This window comes from Lepisma saccharinum, chromosome 19 (assembly GCF_977018435.1).
Source record: "Lepisma saccharinum chromosome 19, izLepSacc3.1, whole genome shotgun sequence".
Taxonomy (NCBI): domain Eukaryota; kingdom Metazoa; phylum Arthropoda; class Insecta; order Zygentoma; family Lepismatidae; genus Lepisma; species Lepisma saccharinum.
In genome coordinates, this window is record NC_139247.1 from 10179547 (window position 1) to 10200467 (window position 20921).

Below are 20921 nucleotides of genomic sequence, written 5' to 3' on the forward strand. Positions count from 1 at the left end.
GAACAAGTGAAGATGTTTCAAACTCACCACAGGTTACACAGTGAAGAAACTGAAGAGCTTGCTGAAATGTTTCTCTCCTACTAGTAAATTGTAGTGTCCGTAGTTTCTATAATTAATGAATACAATTCCACAAGCTACTCTACTTAGTATTGATACTTTTCTGTTCATCTTGTGTCAAACAACTTGAGAATGTTACAGTGTTTCCCTGGTTTTCTTACACTGCCTTTTTAAAAATCAAATTCCTTTAAGAAAACTCGAAGGAAAAAATATATGACTGATTTGGCACTTCCAATGCAGTTTCGTATCGCAGAAATTCAGAAACTATTAGGAAATTGCATATATTAGGTCTACAGCCCCATCTAGTGTTTGAAATTATGTAACTTTCTTCCCATCCGAACCTCCTCCTATACGTCTCGAATTTAGGAGAATAAAATAAGTCTGAAGAAATGTTATGATCAAGCTGATAGAACAGGTAATCTGGTATTTTATTGAACCATAGGGGGAGGGTTTGTACCCGTTGATCCCCCCCCCTTGAATACGCCCATGGCCACGTCTTCCACCATCGGTTGTGTTATGGATTTTACTTGACATCGTAGTTTACATAAACATATGCTGTTGTACCTGGAGTATCTTATTCTACTCCTGTTGGCAAAGTTTCCATGTTCTGGTTACTGTGCGTACCTTAAGTGAAGATTTGATTTGAGTTTGAGTTTTTAAGTCCACTTTATGCACTGTAAGGCTAATCGGGACTGGACCTACATTTAAAGTGGAATCCGAACTAATATGTGCCTCCACCGGGTATCGAACCCGGAACCCGTTGATTACAAAGCGAAGACGCTACCACTACGCCATCGGGGAGGCCCCTTAAGTTAAGAGAAACAGCTCTTCAAAAGTCAATATGCACAATAGTCCATTGCACTGGCACTTGGACTCTTCATTAGGATGTCATTTGAATCCCAGTCTCAGTTTCATCCGTCTGTAGAAAGCCAGCGATATTTTGTTGTGACGGTATACCTTTTCTTGATAAAGTTTCACCCGATTAGTGTCCTGTTCGTACATTATGGGGATTTTCTTCTCGTGATTATCTGTAATCACATACGTCTGATAATTCGTGGCGCTGATTGATCATTTGATTACAAACCAATGATGCAACCACTGCGCCATCCGGGAGTAAACATTGTCTCGATTAGTCTGTGTGAGCTAAACAAGGAAGATGGCGGCGAAAAACGAGTGGTTAATGTTTTCGCCTGGTAATGAAGAGATCTCGGGTTTGATTCCGTAGGTAGTCAAATGGAGTCAGTCATTTTTGTCCGCCATTATAGGTCCCGATTAGCCATCTGTGCATAAATAGTCGCCGCGTTTTGTGTGCGACCCGGATGTTGCTTTTTATTCCGCGATATAGATAATATAGATAGATATATGAAAGAAGTAAACCTGATGTTTTAATCAAGTGGTTCCAAGTTCGATTCCCAATGTTGGCAAAATTGGGTGTTCAATTCTATTTGCTTAAATGTCCCGATTAGCTTTTGTGCACAAAGAGATAATAAACTAAAGTGGAAATAGAGTGTAAAAGTTAGTGTTGTAATCATGAGGTCCCGCGTTCGATTCGGGATGTTGTCAAATTACCTAACAATGGTTTTCTGTTTAAATAAATTAGAAGTGTGTTATGAGTCCCGATTAGTATTTATGTACAAATATATATTCAAAAAGCGAAACAAGATGTCTGACATTGTTGTTTTGTATTTAGGAGGTTCCAGGTTTGAATCCCAATGCTGACAAATTCCAGAATAACTGACTTGTTTATAAAGTGAGTTACTATTCCCAATTACCCTTGATACACAAATATTCCTGATTAGCCCATCTGTGTATAAAGAGTATTTGTATAAAAACAATATGGCGGAGGATATGCGCACGCAACCAACGTGTAAGATGCAAAGTTTTGAAGGAACCTGATTTCAAGATGGTGCTAAAGCTGGCGTAACCCTGAAAGCCTAGTGGCTAAGGTTTTTGCTTTGTAAAGAAGGTGTCGAGGGTTCGATTCCTGGTAGAGTCAATAATGAATTGTTTAGATTAGCCTCTGTACATAAATCCCAACAATATGGCGGTGTTCGAAAATCGAGTTGGGTTAGTGGTTAAAGTTGTTGCCTGGTAACAAAGAGGTCCAGGGTTCGATTCAGTAAGCAGTCACATGGAGTCAATTGGTATTCGTCCCCGTAAATATACATCCCGATTAGCCCATTTGTGCAAAAATAGTATTTTTATTAAAACATTATTTCGGCTGTGTATTGTGTGCAGTGCTTGCGACGGCGACGCTGTTGTGGTTGATATAGATAATAGTTTAAATATAAAATTGTTAAGCTGATGTTTTAATCAAATGGTTCCGGCTCCGATTCCCAACGTTGGCAAATTTGGATATTTAACTAAATTTGTTTCAATGTCCCGATTAGATTTTGTGCACAAAGAGAAAATGAACTAAAATGGAAATAGGGTGTAAAAGTTAATGCTGAAATCAAGAGATCCCGGGTTCGATTACCAATGTTCTCAAATTGCCTAATAATGATTTTCCATTTAAATAAAAAGATAAGTGTGTTGTCGGCCCGATTAGCATTTATGCACGAACAGATATTCAAAAAGCAAAACAAGATGGCTGACAGTGTTGTTGTGTATTCAAGAGGTTCCAAGTTCGAGTCCCAATGCAGAAAAACATTGATTTTTTAAAAAGTGAGTTACAATTCCAAACTAACCTTGATACACAAATAGAAAAGGCTGGATTTAGGGTTTTGCAACCCAGGGGTCGAGGGTTCAATTCCTGCTGGTCTATTGTTGGTGTATTTTTAACGAAGTCTCAATTAACCGTACTGCATAAAGTTGTTCCACTTGATATCGAACCTGGAACCCCTTTGATTACAGGGCAAAGACTAAACCACTAATGTATAAAGAGAAAGCAGATTCGGTTGTGGGCTTAGTACCAATTAGCTTTAATACATAAAGAGTAGGTAAGATAAGCAACATGGCCTACACTGTCGCTTTGTGATCAAAGGGGGGACGCAGCTTGTACTCCCCCAGTGGACGCAACATTCTATGTTCCAATTCCATGGAAAATTCTAAAGTCATGTTTTTATTAATCTCAATACATAAATGGAAATTAAACGAAAAAAAAACAAGAAAGATGGCGACAGATGTATTAAAAGAAAAATGAAATTAGTTTCAATGAGGGTTTTTAATAGTGACAAGAAAAATAGATAATCACTGCTAGAATTAGAATGAAAATAAACATACTTGCCTTTGCATGTCCAGCGCTGTTCAGAAAAGCTCTCATGCTTTATCTCCGGCAAGTCCACAATACACACTTTTTTCATTATATAGTTGAATATTAATGTTGTTATTAACACTGATTCTTACAAGTAAAGATATAAACCATATGGATTTCTTAAAGGGTTGATAAGTGAAAGAAAAAGCAAACACATGTATTTTACCCCTGTTCATTACCAATATTTACAAATTCAAAGGAAACACACACATACACACACGTAATATGTTTGTATCGTGTCACCAGTTTATCATATTTTTTTATGTTTGTTCACTCATCCACATAAGGAATTGTGTCACTGTCAGAGCCGCTGTCTGCTTCAACCACTGAATTAAAATATTTCGCTATTTTTTCCACAAGCATGTTCTCGCAAAAAAAAAAATCTTCTGGAAAGTCTTTTCCCGTCGATGTTTTGTATAGACAAAGGATCAGGTTTTATGTATCCGTGTAGGTTCGATAGCACAAATTTCTCCTTATTACAAGCATGGACAGGGGAAAGATCTGTGCACCCGAAACACTGTTCCCGAAGGTCGAGAATGCAAGATTCCACACAATTTCCAAAAATATAATTTCAGATACGGCGACACTGTTTCACACATAACCCCACCAAATGCTTCATGCATATGAATATGTTCATAAAGTTCCGCCACGAACTTTCTGCGATGAACACTATCTCCAAGGAGCCGTATGTTGGTTTTCTCCTTAATATCATATGACGGCGGTTGTAATGGGTCTCTCAAAAGTTTTAGAACAACGACATTTTAAACTAGGCAACCCAATTTACACAAGGTGTTGGTGGGTTGCGTATAGTGTTAGGCTCAATTTCAGGGTTGCCACATGCACAATAAATATTTATAAAATGCGCGAAAGAAATAAAAACAAGTATTAGTGTATAAAAGTATTAAAAATATCACTATTATAACGGAAGTGACAAAATTCTTTCTGAAAGAAAAATAATAGGTTTTCTAGTATTTCATCGTTGATGAGTCTACAGAAAGGAAAAGAGGTGAGAGAAAACGAGAGGTGACAAAGGACAGGAGAAAGAGAAAGCGAAAGGAGAAGAGGAAAAGTAGAGGAGAGAAGAAAGAGAGAATAGACGAGGAGAGGAGATGTAGTGAGGAGAATGGAAAAAGGTTCAAGGAGAGATGAAGAAAATGGAGCAAAAGAGAAAAGAGAAGGAAAACAAGATGAGAGAAGAGTGGAGAGTAGAGTAAAGGAGAGAAAAAGAGAAGAACGAAAAGAAGAGGAGAAAAGTGCGTGGAGTCGGAAATCTAAGACAGGAAAGGAGATACGAGGAGTGGAGATGAGTGGGATGGAGATAAGATGCGAGGAAAGTAGGGAAGGCAATATGAGATAAAACAGAGCAGAAGGAGGGGAGAGAAGAAAGAGAAGGAGAAGAGAAGAACAGAAGGGACTGAAGAGATGAGGTAGTTGCAGAAAATATCGTCTCAGCGTCAAGAATTGATGCATTGGTCAAATTATCGACATGAAACATTCAATAACATTTCGAAATGTATTGGATAATGTATTAAATCGGTGCGAAATGTCTTTTGGATTAGTTCAGAGCAAGGTAAAATCTTCCATGTAAGATCTTTGATTTTACCTGCTATTATGCCACTAAAAACATGAATGTAATTTTAATATTTATAAGAATTATCCAATTTTTGTCCACTTCTCGGTTCGTTGAAATGAAGATTTTGTAATTTAATATTTGCCCTCCCCATCGTCAAATTCCAAACTGAATCATTCTGTTTCACACGGCGTGGACAATGAACACAATGGGATAGGTCTAAAACTTACGAAAATTTTCTGCCACCGGAAGGGTTTGAACCTACGACCATCAGATTCACAGTCCTGAACGTTATACACTACCCTACAAGCTTTCGCTCCTGAAAGTAAGTAGAAGGAGTTAACCAATGTGAAATGCAGATGCAACTCTCCTCCTACATGTAATGTGCAAACAATACTTGTTTTTAACAAAGAAAACGAAAGTAGTACGACTCGGCGAAAACATTTAATGGATAATTGCACATGATGAGAACTTTTCATTCGATATTTGCGGAGGTATCCTTGCAGTGAACTCGAGTGGGAAAAGGGGTAAAATTAGTATGTCCTGAATTGCCACAAAAAAAATAGTTATATCTTTAATATTTGTCAATGTCTTTGAAGCGGTACACAATTATCGTTAGAGTAGCATAATTCACGATCTTATACATGAAAATATCCCTTTGAACGTGTGTCAATTCATTTTTTTTCTTATAAATTACATTTCCAGAACAATGTAGCTACTATACACTGCTATTACAAATAATGTTACCATGCTCTTGTTTGTAATAAAAGGAGAATTAAAAAAAGAACACCTCCTAAGGAGAATCGAACCTGGGACCGCAATCAATGCTTTCAAGAACTCTAACCACTACACCACGCCCTTACTTTCGACTGAAAAAACAATTTTTAAGTATTCTGTCTTTCCAATATTGTAAATGAAGTTGGGTATACATGTAGTTGAACTTTTACTTTAATTTGGATTGCTTTCTTGTAGTATAGCAGATATCTTCGAGAAATAATTTTCGAAGTGATGAAGAAAAACGAGAATATTGGTAGTTGTGAAAATGCGAGTTATTTCTTCTAACTTATTATTGTGATTAGACATTATTAATGAAAAATATCTAGAGGCTTGAACATTGCAGGAGGATGTACTTTTCCTGTAATACTGCAACAGACGAAATGCTTGTTTACTGACGCAAGCCTGGTGTTCAGAACAGTCTTATGAAATGTATTTGCTGTTGCGTAAGGTAACACGAAATAATTACACCGTTTGCGAACTACCAAATATGCGCAACGTTAGACGTAAACAGGCGGAAAATTTTATTCTTCACATTTGACAGTATTGGTCAAGAGAGACTCGTGGGTCACTGTGTTAAGGTGCTGGAGTAAATCCTTCTTATTTTTCTTTCTGGAAGAACAACAATTTTTAAAGTAGAGCAACAGTAGTTCCGCTCTTTCTTATTTCTTTTAAATTCTTCCACATTCCTTTAATTGGGTTAAATATAAATAAAAATATTGCTTGCATTTCTGTCATTGACGTAGACCAGGCCCGTATGCAGGATTTCTTTGAGGGAGGGGACAGACCCAAATGTGTGTGTGTATATATATATGAGAGAGAGAGAGAGAGAGAGAGAGACAGATATTACAAAATAGTTCAAATAGTGCGAACGAAATTGAAAGGTCATGATAATTCTATGTTTAGAGAATAATATATTTATAAATTAAATGTTGCGTACTAGGAATTATTATTATAATAAAGAACATGTCTAATTGTGAGTTAAGAAAAAGAAAATAACAAAGAGACATTCTCGCATCACGATTGCAGTTCGAAAAAGTCGGGACAGGGATTGAAAGTAACGCACTGTCGTGACTAAATCGGTGAATCTGACATCTGCTTGCCTTTCATTATAAAACTAAAACCATCCAATATGCAGCCTGAAGACTTTTGCGCAAGAAACAGATTCATTTATGTAAGAACAAAATTGAAATTTTTACACATTTCTAAAATCGACAATGTTATTTTCGTAGTTATTGATAGGTTCGCATTTAAATATTTCAGGGTTCGAGAGGGGCATGCCCCCCATGCCCACCCTGGGTACTGGCCTGGCGTAGACAGTGGGAGGGAAATTTTGGAGAATCTTTGTATTAAATTTATTATTTACATCCACCTTATGCTCAGATAGGTTTATTGACAATCGTGAACTTTTCGTTTAATAGATAATATTTGGTTTTAAACGACAGGAGAACATTGGTCTAATTTCCTTTCTTGCTCTTTTTAAAACAATATATACTTCTACAATAGTAATCGCGTTTCGGAAACAGTTGAAAAAAAATGAGTTGGTTTTCAAAGGCAGGCAACCTTGGTAGCGTAGCTTGCTCGCGTTCAAAGTAACTCACTCACGCTATTCAAGGCCGTTTCTTATCGCAAAACACTGTGCCTCGATGCACAGTATCTTCACCCAGCAAGTTACAAGTGACCAGAGTCGAATTATAAAGAGAATCTGAAGAATGATAGATTTCATCAGAGGCGGCTAGGTGGGCACTAGCTCAACATGCAATAGTTTAAGTGATAATTTCTGACAACCAAGAAACCTTATTGAATAAGTATTTGGATAGTAATACGTGTATCCTGTCCTTTTTAACAATGTAAGCTAGAAGACAATCTGTATTCCATTTGTTTGTATTGGCAACTTGGTCAACCTGAGGTTATTATCAGGAACAATTTTATAGATGTTCATGTAACCGTTATAAAATTACAAATAAAATATATTTACAAGCTTAGATGTACTAACAACGAAGAAATAAATTCAGAGTTAATATTAAAATGCATGTGTATAGAGTAATTCTAGAAGTACAGAGCTATATCAGAGTATTGAACTTCTTTTCGCAGGATAATGTTGACAATATTGACGCGACAGAATAATTAAGAACTGTTGCTCTAAGGGAAGCAAAGGGCGTAGTGTATTGGTTAAAGTTCTTGAAAGCATTGATTGCGGTCCCAGGTTCGATCCTCCTTAGGAGGTGTTCTTTCTTTAATTCTCCTTTTATTACAAACAAGAGCATGGTAACATTATTTGTAATAGTAGTGTATAGTAGCTACATTGTTCTGGAAATGTAGTTTATAAAAAAAAAAAAAAAAAAAAAAAGTGAATTGACACACGTTCAAAGGGATATTTTCATGTATAAGATCATGAATTATGATACTCTAACGATAACATGGGCGCCGACTTGTCAAAATTATTGGGGGGCTCTGATCACTGAAATAAATTAATGAATGACTCGCTCCCTCCCTTTTTAAGTTTTGCCTTCAGTGTTCGGAATCTCATGAAAGCTAGGGGGTGCGGGATCCCGAAAAGTCGGGACCGGGATCGGGAAAAAAAATTCCCGTCCCGATCTAGACTTTTCGGGATCCCGAGCAGTCGGGAAATACCGAATGCTCATTTGAAAATGTCGTTATTTCTCGACGTTTTCTTCATTGTCAATTTCTGGAACTTATCGTAAATTGTTAGTTTTTAATCCAGAAATCACTTAAAGTGAAAATGACGTGTAGAATTCGAGATTTTCAGAGCTTCGGGAAATTTCGAACATTTCCCGTCCCGAAAATTTCCAGACTTAGTCAGGAAATTGAAAAATATTCCCATCCCGACCCCTAATAAAATCCCATGAATTCCTCAAAAATATCATTTTTTTATTCACAGTTCTAATGCAGAATGTCAATTGTTCACGGATGGATATGTCACAAGTTTCGCCAAACATAATAGCAAATTATTCCCGACTTTTAATATCTGCTACCACAGAGCGCTTAACAGATCTCCCTAATATATCAATAATCTCGTTCTGAATGTCATGCGAGAGCCATTTGTAGCCCGAACGTCCCATCCACTACCCTAGTTTATGCACATCGTCTTTTGAAACTCTTTTTAGTAAAATATTTAACAATACTCATAATTACATACTTAGTATATAGTAATAAGTCATGTGTTTTGCTGTCTCTGGTCAAAGCCTCCTCAAAGTTGATGGTTTAGCGGTCTCAGCCCCGAAAGTTGATGGTCTAGAACATTTCAAATGTGTTTTTAAAGTTAAGTTCATGTGGTACAATTCAGAGTAAACTTTACAAGAGAAACAAAATAATACATTAGATTATCTTAAGCAAAATTATTTGGGAGGCTCTGCCCCCCCCCCCCCCCAAGCCCCATGGAGTCGGCGCCTATGAACGATAATTGTGTACTGCTTCAAAGACATTGACAAATATTAAAGAAATAACTATTTATATTTGTGGCAATTCAGGACATACTAGTTTCACCCCTTTTCCCACTCGAGTTCACTGCAAGGATACCTCCGCAAATATCGAATGAAAAGTTCTCATCATGTGCAATTATCCATTAAATGTTTTCGCCGAGTCGTAATACTTTCGTTTTCTTTGTTACAAACAAGTATTGTTTGCACATTACATGTAGGAGGAGAGTTGCATCTACATTTCACATTGGTCAGCTCCTTCTACTTACTTTCAGGAGCGAAAGCTTGTAGGGTAGTGTATAACGTTCAGGACTGTGAAGCTGATGGTCGTAGGTTCAAACCCTTCCGGTGGCAGAAAATTTTCGTAAGTTTTAGACCTATCCCATTGTGTTCATTGTCCACGCCGTGTGAAACGGAATGATTCAGTTTAGAATTAACGATGGGGGGAGGGGAAATATTAAATTACAAAATCTCCATTTCAGCGAACCGAGAAGCGGACAAAAATTGGATAATTCTTATAAATATTAAAATTACATTCATGTTTTTAGTGGCATAATAGCAGGTAAAATCAAAGATCTTACAAAAATTGGATAATTCTTATAAATATTAAAATTGCATTCATGTTTTAGTGGCATAATCGCAGGTAAAATCAGAGTTCTTACATGGAAGATTTTACCTTGCTCTGAACTAAGCCAAAAGGCATTTCGCAATGATTTAGTACATTATCCAATACATTTCGAAATGTTATTGAATGTTTCATGTCGATAATTCGACCAATGCATCAATTCTTGACGCTGAGACGATATTTTCTGCAACTACCTCAACTCTTCAGTCCCTTCTGTTCTTCTCTCCTCCTTCTTTTCTCCTTTCCTTCTCCTTCTTCTCTCCCCTCATTCTGAACTGCTTTTATCACATATCGCCTTCCCTACCTTTCTCGCATCTTATCTCCATCCCACTCATCTCCACTCCTCGTATCTCCTTTCCTGTCTTAGATTTCCGACTCCACGCACTTTTCTCCTCTTCTTTTCGTTCTTCTCTTTTTCTCTCCTTTACTCTACTCTCCACTCTTCTCTCATCTCGTTTTCCTTCTCTTTTCTCTTCTTTGCTCCGTTTTCTTCATCTCTCCTTGAACCTTTTTCCATTCTCCTCACTACATCTCCTCTCCTCGTCTATTCTCTCTTTCTTCTCTCCTCTACTTTTCCTCTTCTCCTTTCGCTTTCTCTTTCTCCTGTCCTTTGTTACCTCTCGTTTTCTCTCACCTCTTTTCCTTTCTGTAGACTCATCAGCGATGAAATACTAGAAAACCTATTATTTTTCTTTCAGATAGAATTTTGTCACTTCCGATATAATAGTGATATTTTTAATACTTTTATACACTAATACTTGTTTTTATTTCTTTCGCGTATTTTATAAATATTTATTGTGCATGTGGCAACCCTGAAATTGAGCCTAACTCTATACGCAACCCACCAACACCTTGTGTAAATTGGGTTGCCTAGTTTAAAATGTCGTTGTCCTAAAACTTTTGAGAGACACTGTACAGTGTGGTTAGCATCAATTCATGTTGCTCTCTTATTGGATAGGAAGCACGAGGCTGCTCATTTGGAATAGCGATGTAATTTTTGATCACTGGAAACAATTCCTGAAGAGCGTGCCACTCCTTCAAGTTCAGTTCAACACCAGCCGCTCCGCTTCTGTGTAGCCTGATCACAGGTTGGAAATCCAAAGGAGAGGACAGTTCGATTGAGATAACCTTTGTTTTCGAAACATTCAAATAGTAGATGTGTTCGAATAATATTGTCGGACGTATAGGACTGGTTACTGGTTTCTGCTCCACAGGCTGATCGCTGTCTGTCTGAAAAACCCCTTTGAAATTAATGTACGGTTGAAATATCTTTTTCAATGGCATCGAAATAGAGAATTCCATGACGAAGAACTGTGAGATATTGTATGTTGCAGCAGCATGCACATATAGATTTCAAGAAATATGCACAGGTGTGTTTTTTAAGACTCATGCGTTCTTAGCAAACCAAACATGTGCTGGACAAAGAGGTGGAGGGGGCGGAGCCTTACAACGTGTAATAGTTAGAGAAAAGTCAGCAGAATATCATAAACATAAGCCACCCACCCCCCCCATCCCCCCGCTCCTTCTTTTTTTGTGACCAGCATGCTACGCGCGCATGTCTGAACAACATGACCGCACATTTCTTCAAATCTACATCTTCATGCTGCGATGGAATTCTCTGGTATCTATGTCGATTATTGTAGAATGCACATTTTTGCAGAATCATAATAATAGGTACCTGTATATAATTATTTAGCTAATACCAAAGCTCCAGAACAATATCGTTGCTGTTGTACCAGGAAATAAGTCGTTGAACATTCCTGAAAGCGCATCCAGCTTCAGATGGAACGTTGTTTATTGTGTGATACATGCAACACCCATCCTGGTACACTTTAAGGACCTGCACCTTTGGAGATATTATATTTTGAAGATCAATCAAATTCTGAGTATTAAAAATATGTTCAATAATTTTACTTTCCTCCAATCCTTTGCAATAAACTTTGTGTCACTACAGTTTAAATTTCTAATAAAGCTGTACATCTGATGAAAACTAGTCCCAAATGGAGAAGTAAGTGAAAGTGCATGATTATTTATTATCCGCCATTCGCTTTGTTTGTTTTCTTTAAAGGAACACGGATTCTTGACAATAGCGTGGTACACAACTGTCAAATCTAAAGAACATACACAGATTTCACGTAAAACGAAATCATTGTTCTCAGTCTTCAAACCTTGTATGTTACACATTCCATTGTATCATATCATTGCACTAACACTGTTTCTCACAAATGTGTATCTTAGTTTATTGTCTAGGCAACGATTTTCAATAAAAGCATTTCACAAACTAGCATGAAAAACGACTCTCCTGAAAATTGTCTACATGTGAAGAATTTCGTTTATGTGAATGCAGGACACTAACTCCAAACACAAGTTTTTATCTTCAGTTAAAGTTTTAAGCGTTGAGTAAAATTTACATGCAGCAGCCTGGTCATACCTAGGAATTTCTGGATGACTCTTCAAAAAAGTATTGAAGATGCTATGTGTATTTTCGGGTTGCAGAAGATAATTCAACAAACTGCTAATGTTTCTCTGCTGGCAACGTTCGCAGCCTTCGCAACATTCTTGAGAACCACAGTACCATTCATATTGCATCGAACATGCATGGGCCAGTTGATTGGGCTGGTCTTCATAACATCCACTGCAGAAAATTGTATGTTCTGGTGTGTAGGATTTGACACTCGCAGCAACACATTTTTTTCTACATGTGTTGGGGAACAAGCACTACACTCAGAATTCGATGAAGCAACATTCCTGTTATCAACAACGTTTCCGCACTTTGAAACTTTCTTACTAGCCATTGCGACACAATACATTTTTTGCGTGCACACAAGATTGTTAACCGCTAGGAAGTGGGTGGATCTTAGATTGCTTGCTAGATTGATTGATTTCTTGTTATAAGTCCACTTTATGTACAGTAAGCCTAATGGGGACTGGACCTACAGTTTAAAGTGGGATCCGAACCAATACGTATATCCGCCTGGAATCGAGCCCGAGACCCTTTGATTTCAAGGCGACGACGCCATCACCGCGCCATTGGGGAGGTCCTGCTTTGACTATGCTGGAAGAACAAAAAGTTTGCATCGGAAAGTGTTACAATGTAGCATTTCCAGAACGATTAAATATCGGTGGCATTATAATTTGCACAACACAACCACTCTGCTAGCAGATGCAACAAGCACTGATCCATGCGTGGCACAAGTTTCACAACTGTTGCGCCTGGAGTGCACTTTACGTTTCAAACTTGTCCAGATGGAAGCGAATCAACCTCTGTACTTTACACAGAATCTATTTCATTTTCAGTGTCATAATACAATAATCAACTTTAGCATTTTCAACGTTAAGAGTAAATTTAATTGTATTAGGATCGTTAGTACTAACAATTTATTGTACAGGGTGATTCATATAAAACTGAGATATTTCATTATCAATGTATGTGAAGAACAAATTATTATGTATGAAACGTATCATGGATATGGAAGTTTAATAGCATTTACATTTCATGTTGAAAATGTCCTCGTCTCTCATGAAGGCAAGACTGACACAACGCATTTACCACAGCATCTATACAAAGCATAGCATACATCTTTTGACAATCTATAAATAGTCCTTATCTATTTGAATATAATACAGTATATGGTACTTCAAACCTTGTTAGTTAATTATGCTCACTCGCTTCTTTTTAAAATATTGTCATGCCAAACTTTATTGCTGTCGCTGTACATCTGTGGAATATTTTTAAGAAAACATTACATCTCATACTATTATTAATATTATTATTATATTATTATCAAATAGACTATGGCCTGCTTAATGTGTATCGTATGTGAGATTGTAGTATAAATTAATATTCAGTATCCAGTTATTCAAGAAATATTTCTAAAAATAGGTGAAAACATTTATGAATTGTGATTTAGAGGAAGTTCACAATTCGTGTAAAACTCCACTGTAATCTCCGTGGTGTTTTCGAAAGCCTGGAACGAAAAAAATATGTCCGTATGGTAATGAGCAGGGAACGTATTTATTAGGGATGTGGCGAAGCTGAAAATTTACCGATGCCGATGTACTCACCGATAATTTTTGGAACCGATACCGATGCCGATATTTAACCGATTCCTATACATAAGATTATTAAACAGAAATGGGATGTTATTTTCAGCATAACAAAAATAAATTTGCTATGTACATTTCTATTGCATATCATATGTTTATACATAGCCTATATATTCTCAAGAGATGTGAATGTGCATTTGTTTGTTTGATTTGGTGTTTTAAGTCCACTTTATGCGCAGTAAGGCTAATCGGGACTGGACCTACAGTTTAAAGTTGGATCCGAACCACTTGTGCCTCCACCGGATATCGAAAACAGGACCGCTTGATTACAAGGCAGTGACGTTACCACTGCGCCTAGGGGGAGGCCATGCGAATGTGCATTTGCATCTACAAAATGTTACGTGAACCTTTAAGAAGAACATGGATTCTCAAGAGATTAAACATTAGTACACAAGCAGTTCTTTGAAATGCAAAATGAATTCCTGTTCTGCCAGATTCAACTTCAGAAAACGAGATTTGGAAGCACTTCAGGAAGTAACCTACTTCTTCTCTTATCTCAAATCTGTTCAGCAACACTGAACACTCAATCACTGAATACTGATGCAGCAGGTAAGCCCAAGTATTTTCTCAGGACTTGCTTCAGGTATGAATATTCATTTTTGAATTTCCAATACAACAGCAGATCCTGGTTCAGCAATATACTGTTTTATTTCCGATTTATAGTTAGGTTGATCCTCTGAATGAGTTTGCAATAATTTTATTACAAAAACTCTACAATAATGACGAATTATAACCAAATTTTCAACAAATCTTATAAAACTAGAATATAAAACTTATTAGAAGGTAAAAACTCTAGTATAATCTCTACCGGTTTAAATATCGGATTTTTGCCGATTCCGATACCGATGCCGATGTATCGATTTCGGCCGATTTTCATACATCTGTAATCGGCTTCGGCACATCCCGACGATTTATATGTACTAAAAAGTGTAAGATATGCAAATATATATTTAGTTATTTTAATGAAAATAGGGAAATAAACATAGGATTACAATTGTCAAAAATGGCAATTTTCCTTAAGCAAGTTGCTTTCCTAGCTTAATAAAATTTATTACGCTTGCATGACATGAACTGTAATGTAAAATACAAACACAAAAATGGATTGCTAAATTTATTTTGAGTGCTGAATCGTGAATCTCCTATTGTCCTTAAGCCATATTTATATTGACATGAAGCAATTGGAGTATATGCAATGGATTGTTAACGTAAAAGCTTGAACTTGCATTCTCTGTTGTTGTCAATAATGTTACCATGGCAGATGTATTATATGTTTTGAAAATTTAAAATAAACGGAGTTCAAAACGAACAAAATACAGATGAACTGTAAACCTTTTGTACTTAACACAAGGAAATAAATAGTAGTATTAGCATGAATATAGAATATATGCAAGAAAATGTTTGAAAATATGGACATTATATGAAAAAAGAATAACTGAGGTTTTCAAAATATGTGCTAAAGCTAATACATGTAAAAATAGATGGATAATAAAAATAGCATTTTTTGATCTTACATATAGGGATTCCCCGATGGTACAGTGGTAGCGTCATTGCCTTATAATCAATGGTCCCGGGTTCGATACCCGATGGAGGCATATAATGGTTCGGATCCCACCTTAAACTGTAGGTTCAGTCCCCATTAGCCATACTGTGAATAAAGTGGACTTAAAACAACAAATGAATCAAGCAAGCAAGCACAGTGAAACAGTTCCCGGAGTTAATTCCACAATGTTATCTTTGCATATTGGCCACCACCGGAGTATCAAGTAGATTTAAAAAACATCAAATCAATCAAATCAAATTGGAACTTACATACTGCCATTCACAAAGATAATACACAATAATAATGATTTTCGTATTATATTAAGATATATATTTACATAATAATCCGTTCCCTGGTAATGATTGATTGATTGACTCAGTTGGTATTTTAAGTCCACTTTAAGCACCGTAAGGCTAATCGAGACTGAGCCCATAGTTTAAAGTGGGATCCGAACCACTATGTGCCTCCATCGAGTATAGAACCCGGGACACCTTGATTAGATGGGGTCGACACTACAACTGCACCATCGGAGAGGCCCCTGTTAATGAGTTATATCTCTCATAGGCGTAATGTTCCCATTAAACCACCATAAAATATATTATCAAAATTACTGTTTCCAGCAAAATAAACAACCAGAAAAGGCAGGTCGCCGTTATACCAGGCAACAAGCAACGGAATTCAAAAAGAGAAATGAAAAGAGAGAACCTCCACGGAATGATACAACACGATGTCGCCAGCTGGAATTTTCTTCCGAGAGAGGTGTTTCAATGCAGGAGGATACAGGAGACGCCCTTGACCAATCGTGCAGCCAAAATACCGGAGCTAGTATCGAGTTTGAAGATAATGACACAGTGGGCTTCGACGATATTGATCCTAATATATTTCGCTCATCAGTTCCAGGTCTACAAGAAACTACACTCGAAACGTACGTAAATGGCATCTTTTTAACCCTAGAGTGCTAACTCTAAAGCTAAGGCGTAGTCATTTAGACAACATTACTTTCTTGATTTACAGGAAGAGTTTTATTGGCATTTCAAATTGGCTAATAATATGCTACTTGAACGAGGTGCGCGCAGCACCTCCTCCCGTGACGTCGTAACTCTCGGAGTCACTGCTGTTATCTGGTTGGTCTGCGGCGTATTCTCTGTGCCCGCTCTTCCCTTGCTAGCATGATGGTGGCCCACCGTAAGACTAGGCAAGTGCTACAGCTGAAGGAATGTTATAATATATAACGGCGTGCTAGTCTTCACACTTAATCCAAAGACATTTGTATTGGCATATGAGGGGGTCACTATTTATCCAGGTTAGCTATTTTGCTGACAACATTTAGTTTAAATGAATTTCTAATTAATGAAGTCACGATTCTTCTTTGGCATTTCAACATTAACTTATCGCAGATATACATTGTTTCTAGGGTGAATTAAAGTTGACATTTTGGTGCCTTCCAAAAATGTTGATATCAAGTTGCTACAATGAATGTAAAATTTATGACGTGTACTGAATGATTATTATCTTTGGATTATTTTTTTCACGTTCGATGATCAGAATGCAAAGCAAAGACACAAAATGAGAAAACTAATTCCCACACATGAAAAGTGTGTCAATTACGAGGCTTTCTCTTGATGTACCAATATCAAACGATATTGTGAAGTGCGTAACAAACAGTACAGGCAGTAGGCACCGAACTCACAGTAATTCCTTTCAATAAAATATTAATTTCTTCCTACAAATTCTTTAATAGAGCATTCAAGATGAACCAGGTTGAGTAGAGAGAAAGAGAGAAAGAGAGAGAGAGAGAGAGAGAGAGAGAGAGGGGGGGGAGAGAGAGTGTTTTTAATTCGCATATTCCTATTATTGCAAATAATAGTTGAAATTTTCTTGAAACCCACTTTTAAAACACATAATTTTTCTTACATGCATATCAGTTGACGCTAAAATGTATATGTTGCCACTGCTTTCTAAAATAAGCCAGGGGTCTTGGGTACGAATCCAAGCTTGGGCATGGATGTTTGTGAGTGTCCATTCATCAATTTCATCATATCGTAACGAACCGTAAAGTTCGTGGGATCTTACCAAGAGGTTAACCAATTAATCAATGGGTGATGTAAGTTACTCATCATTCATCCTCTGATGAAAGCACTCGTCATTGGCATGACGAGTTAACGCTTGGCAATGCGAAAGGTACAAATACATTAAGGAACTAAACTCCAGAAAAGACAATGGTCACTCGTTGGGTTTTGTGAACCTTTGAACCTGAATCATGGCTGGGTGTAGGATAATTACCTGTCTATCTGATGAATTAGGATGAATAGAATATACGAAGTCCTCTGTTGTCTTCTCAGTTTGTTGACTAGAGCGTCGTCTCACTTCTGCCCTACTGCTCTCCTAACCTCTTCTCCCTTCTCAACTCCAATCCAAAGTCAGTCCCCTCTCAGCTTGTCTCACCTCTATCCTAGGCCATGGAGCTCTTCCTCCATGCCGAATCGTGTCTTTAATTGCCACTATGCAAACCGCTGACTCTATAAACAGAAGGAACTACCTATTTTCCTGAATGCTCAGGAGGTTTGCATAGCACAACACTGTGCATTGTTTACATGCCTCAGAGGCTGAGAAAACTGAGAAAAACAAGTGAATGCCCTGGTCAACGTGAAGCATTCAGAGAGACTTTATAAAATAAACATATAATCTTAGGGATTGATACGTTCTACCGCCGTGGAGAAAATTTTCCATGTTGAAAATTTAAAAGTCAAATCGCAAAGCTTGACATGACCCAGGTTCGCCAATTCCATATATTTTCTTAGAAAAACAAACATACAAAATATAAAACCAACAAAACATAGCTTTCTTTTGATTTCCTAACCCAAAAAAAATTCCATTCCCTAAAACATTACAATCGATAATAACAAGAACACACGTCGATATGATATAAAAACAATATTATGTATGATTATATGACTAGTAGTTACAAAAGTTCATGTCAGTAAATGATATATCTTGCGATGTAACACAAGTGTACGTACGTAAGTTTTTTTATGTAGAATTGTTTATTCCTACGTGTCGCGAGCGCTTGGTCGTTAGTCTATTGTCCATCGCCAGGCAAATGGCCGATGTGTTTTCGCAAGGAAAACCAAAGTCAAAATGTTTCTGTGGAATTGAGCCCGATGTGGACCCTTCAAGTACTTTTTAAAAATGAAACAAAGTTTATAAGTAAGTACACGAAAGCGTGGATAGTCACATATGTAAGCAAAATCGTAAATAAGCATGTAAAACATATATGAAGAATAGCCGTAGTACGTAACATTGAAATCTAAGGGTAGACAAGTGTTCGCTGTAAAATTATCACAATATACACATCTTATTGTTTCTGTATGTAGAAATGTCTGGGTACACCGAAATGTAATACGTATTACTTAATTTATAGCCACTTCACTTATGACAAAAGGAAAGGAAAATATTGGTATGCACTGTTTTTATCAAATCTTCTCTTCTCTGCAAGCCAAATAAGTTTCTTCAAATATATGAACTGTCAATGGCTATCTTGCTTATTCCTATGTATGATTATAAAATATTCGATGCACATAATTATTTACACTGAATAATAAAACTGTTGCAGGCAAAAAAACTAGATATAACGTTAGATTTCCTAGACTGTGTTATTATGTACACTGTGTATATATATATACCTTTGTATTTATATAGCCTTGTAAATACTGATGTATAAATGCACAAAAAGAAAAAAAAATCTTGCAAGTGTCCATCAACTGTCTGCTCTGATTGTAAACATATACTTCCTGAAATGTTCGAAAGTGCTGTAGTTATGCTTTGCTATTGCTTGCATGTTCGTTTGGTTATCCATTGTGAAAATTTCTTCTTAAAAAAACTACACTAGTTGTTGCTAGCGCTGGTTAATTGGCACAACTGGCGCTTGTCGCCTTCTTGTAGTATGATGTGAACTATAATGCATGTTAAAACTGGCTAGCATACATGGTACGGAACTGAACATGTGAAGAAGGGCTATGGAAAAGTATCCTTTCCCATAATGCATGGTAAATATCCACATAAATACACATGGTATGAGCTTGCATGTGTATGTGTGGGGAACCACTGTAGCACAATTTGAACAACAACTCCGTAATTATTGTTGTAACCAAAAAAACTGCTGCTTGTGGGATATATGTTTTCTCTGCTTCTTTTCTTCTTTGTATTGCTTGTCTTCTTCACTTAGTTTGGGGCAATGTAAAAGGTGTAATAAATTACCCGTAGAACTTGGGAGATGGGGAAAAATGTTGCCCCAACTGCAAATAGTGTGGAGGAAAATGTTATCTGGTTCCTTCACTAGGTGTCGTTGATAGTCTGTAATCCACTGAACTGGGAAATTAATGGTTGACTACAGTCTTCCCGGTAAAAATGTAGTCCTCTTGTAGTATGACTTAAAATGTCTGCATGCCTCCCTCAAGTTGTTGGTGACGAGTCTCTCCGCATGGTAGTTGACTGCTTCTGCGGAGGTCTTTCATAAAAAATGTCCATGATTGGTGTAGGCATTGCTCGTCCACGTCGTTCCGTATAGACAGGTTAGGTAAATAAGAGGAAAATTATAATAATGAAAGGAAACTGCTTAGGATAGGTGTATTTAATTCCGGTATGCACACAAGACCAAACTCATTCCATTGCCTTTTCTTAAACTTAAATTCAATTAAATTGCCTCATCAAGATAAAATAAGATTAAAATAAATTGATTAAATATCTGCCATAACTCTTTGAAAATAAATAAGGAAAATTGAAATAAAATATACAACCATAATTAAAATATTAATGTCCATGATTAATGTGTTGCCTTAAATTATAAATTATTACTGTGCTGCTCTGAATGTACCTGTCTTGCAAGTTGACGGTGCTTATAAAAATAATACCCAAGTGTTGCGATTAGCAATAAATTCCAAATAATAAAAACTAATATAGACAAGGCCAAAGGGTTTAAAAACTAATTCCTGAAATGAAATGCCCTTACTAATAGATTGATTAAGTTGCTTTAAGGCAAGTTCAAACGGAGTCCATTGGGGAATAGTGAAATCAGATAAATTCTTGGGAATATTAAGTGGTAATTCAATTTCCTTCATTTTTACCTGTTCAAAAGCTAAAATTCTGGTATGCAAAAATTTGTTGATCCACAATAATTTGAGAAAAATCCTGATAATTAAAAAAATATAGATTGCCCATCGTTAATCTGAATTGATCTGTGGGTGTTCAAATTATAATTCAAATCATGAATGACAATAAATTGACCTGAGCCTGTGTTCTGATAAACTGAAATAATTTATTGTCAGAAATAGATTTCACTTCAAAATTACAAAATTTAAAATTATTAAACAAAAATAAGTCTTGCAAGCATGTTCTGAATTCTGTTTAAATTTTAAAAAAAAATATTATGTTGTGAACCCTTAAAAAATATATAAAATTCGAGTTGCGCAAAGCAAGCTATTAGTGTCCTAAAAGGTTGCTTTGGCAAGCCTCTAATGGCCTTTTAACAAATGATAGGCCGATGCAATTTGCCGTGG

General features: G+C 36.7%; 1 protein-coding gene across 4 annotated transcripts in view; it reads left to right on the forward strand.

Annotated features, from left to right (window-relative positions):
* LOC146003071 (uncharacterized) overlaps nucleotides 1–20921 on the forward strand; it is a 300614-nt gene that overhangs the window by 10944 nt on the left and 268749 nt on the right. For 3 of the 4 annotated variants that reach the window (XM_083141239.1, XM_083141238.1, XM_083141241.1), the window contains one exon: nucleotides 15987–16291. The exons of the other annotated variant lie outside the window; for it this stretch is intronic. In XM_083141239.1, the coding sequence (XP_082997365.1) occupies nucleotides 15987–16291 (305 nt within the window). The remainder of the gene's footprint in view (nucleotides 1–15986; nucleotides 16292–20921) is intronic. 4 annotated transcript variants of the gene reach the window in all.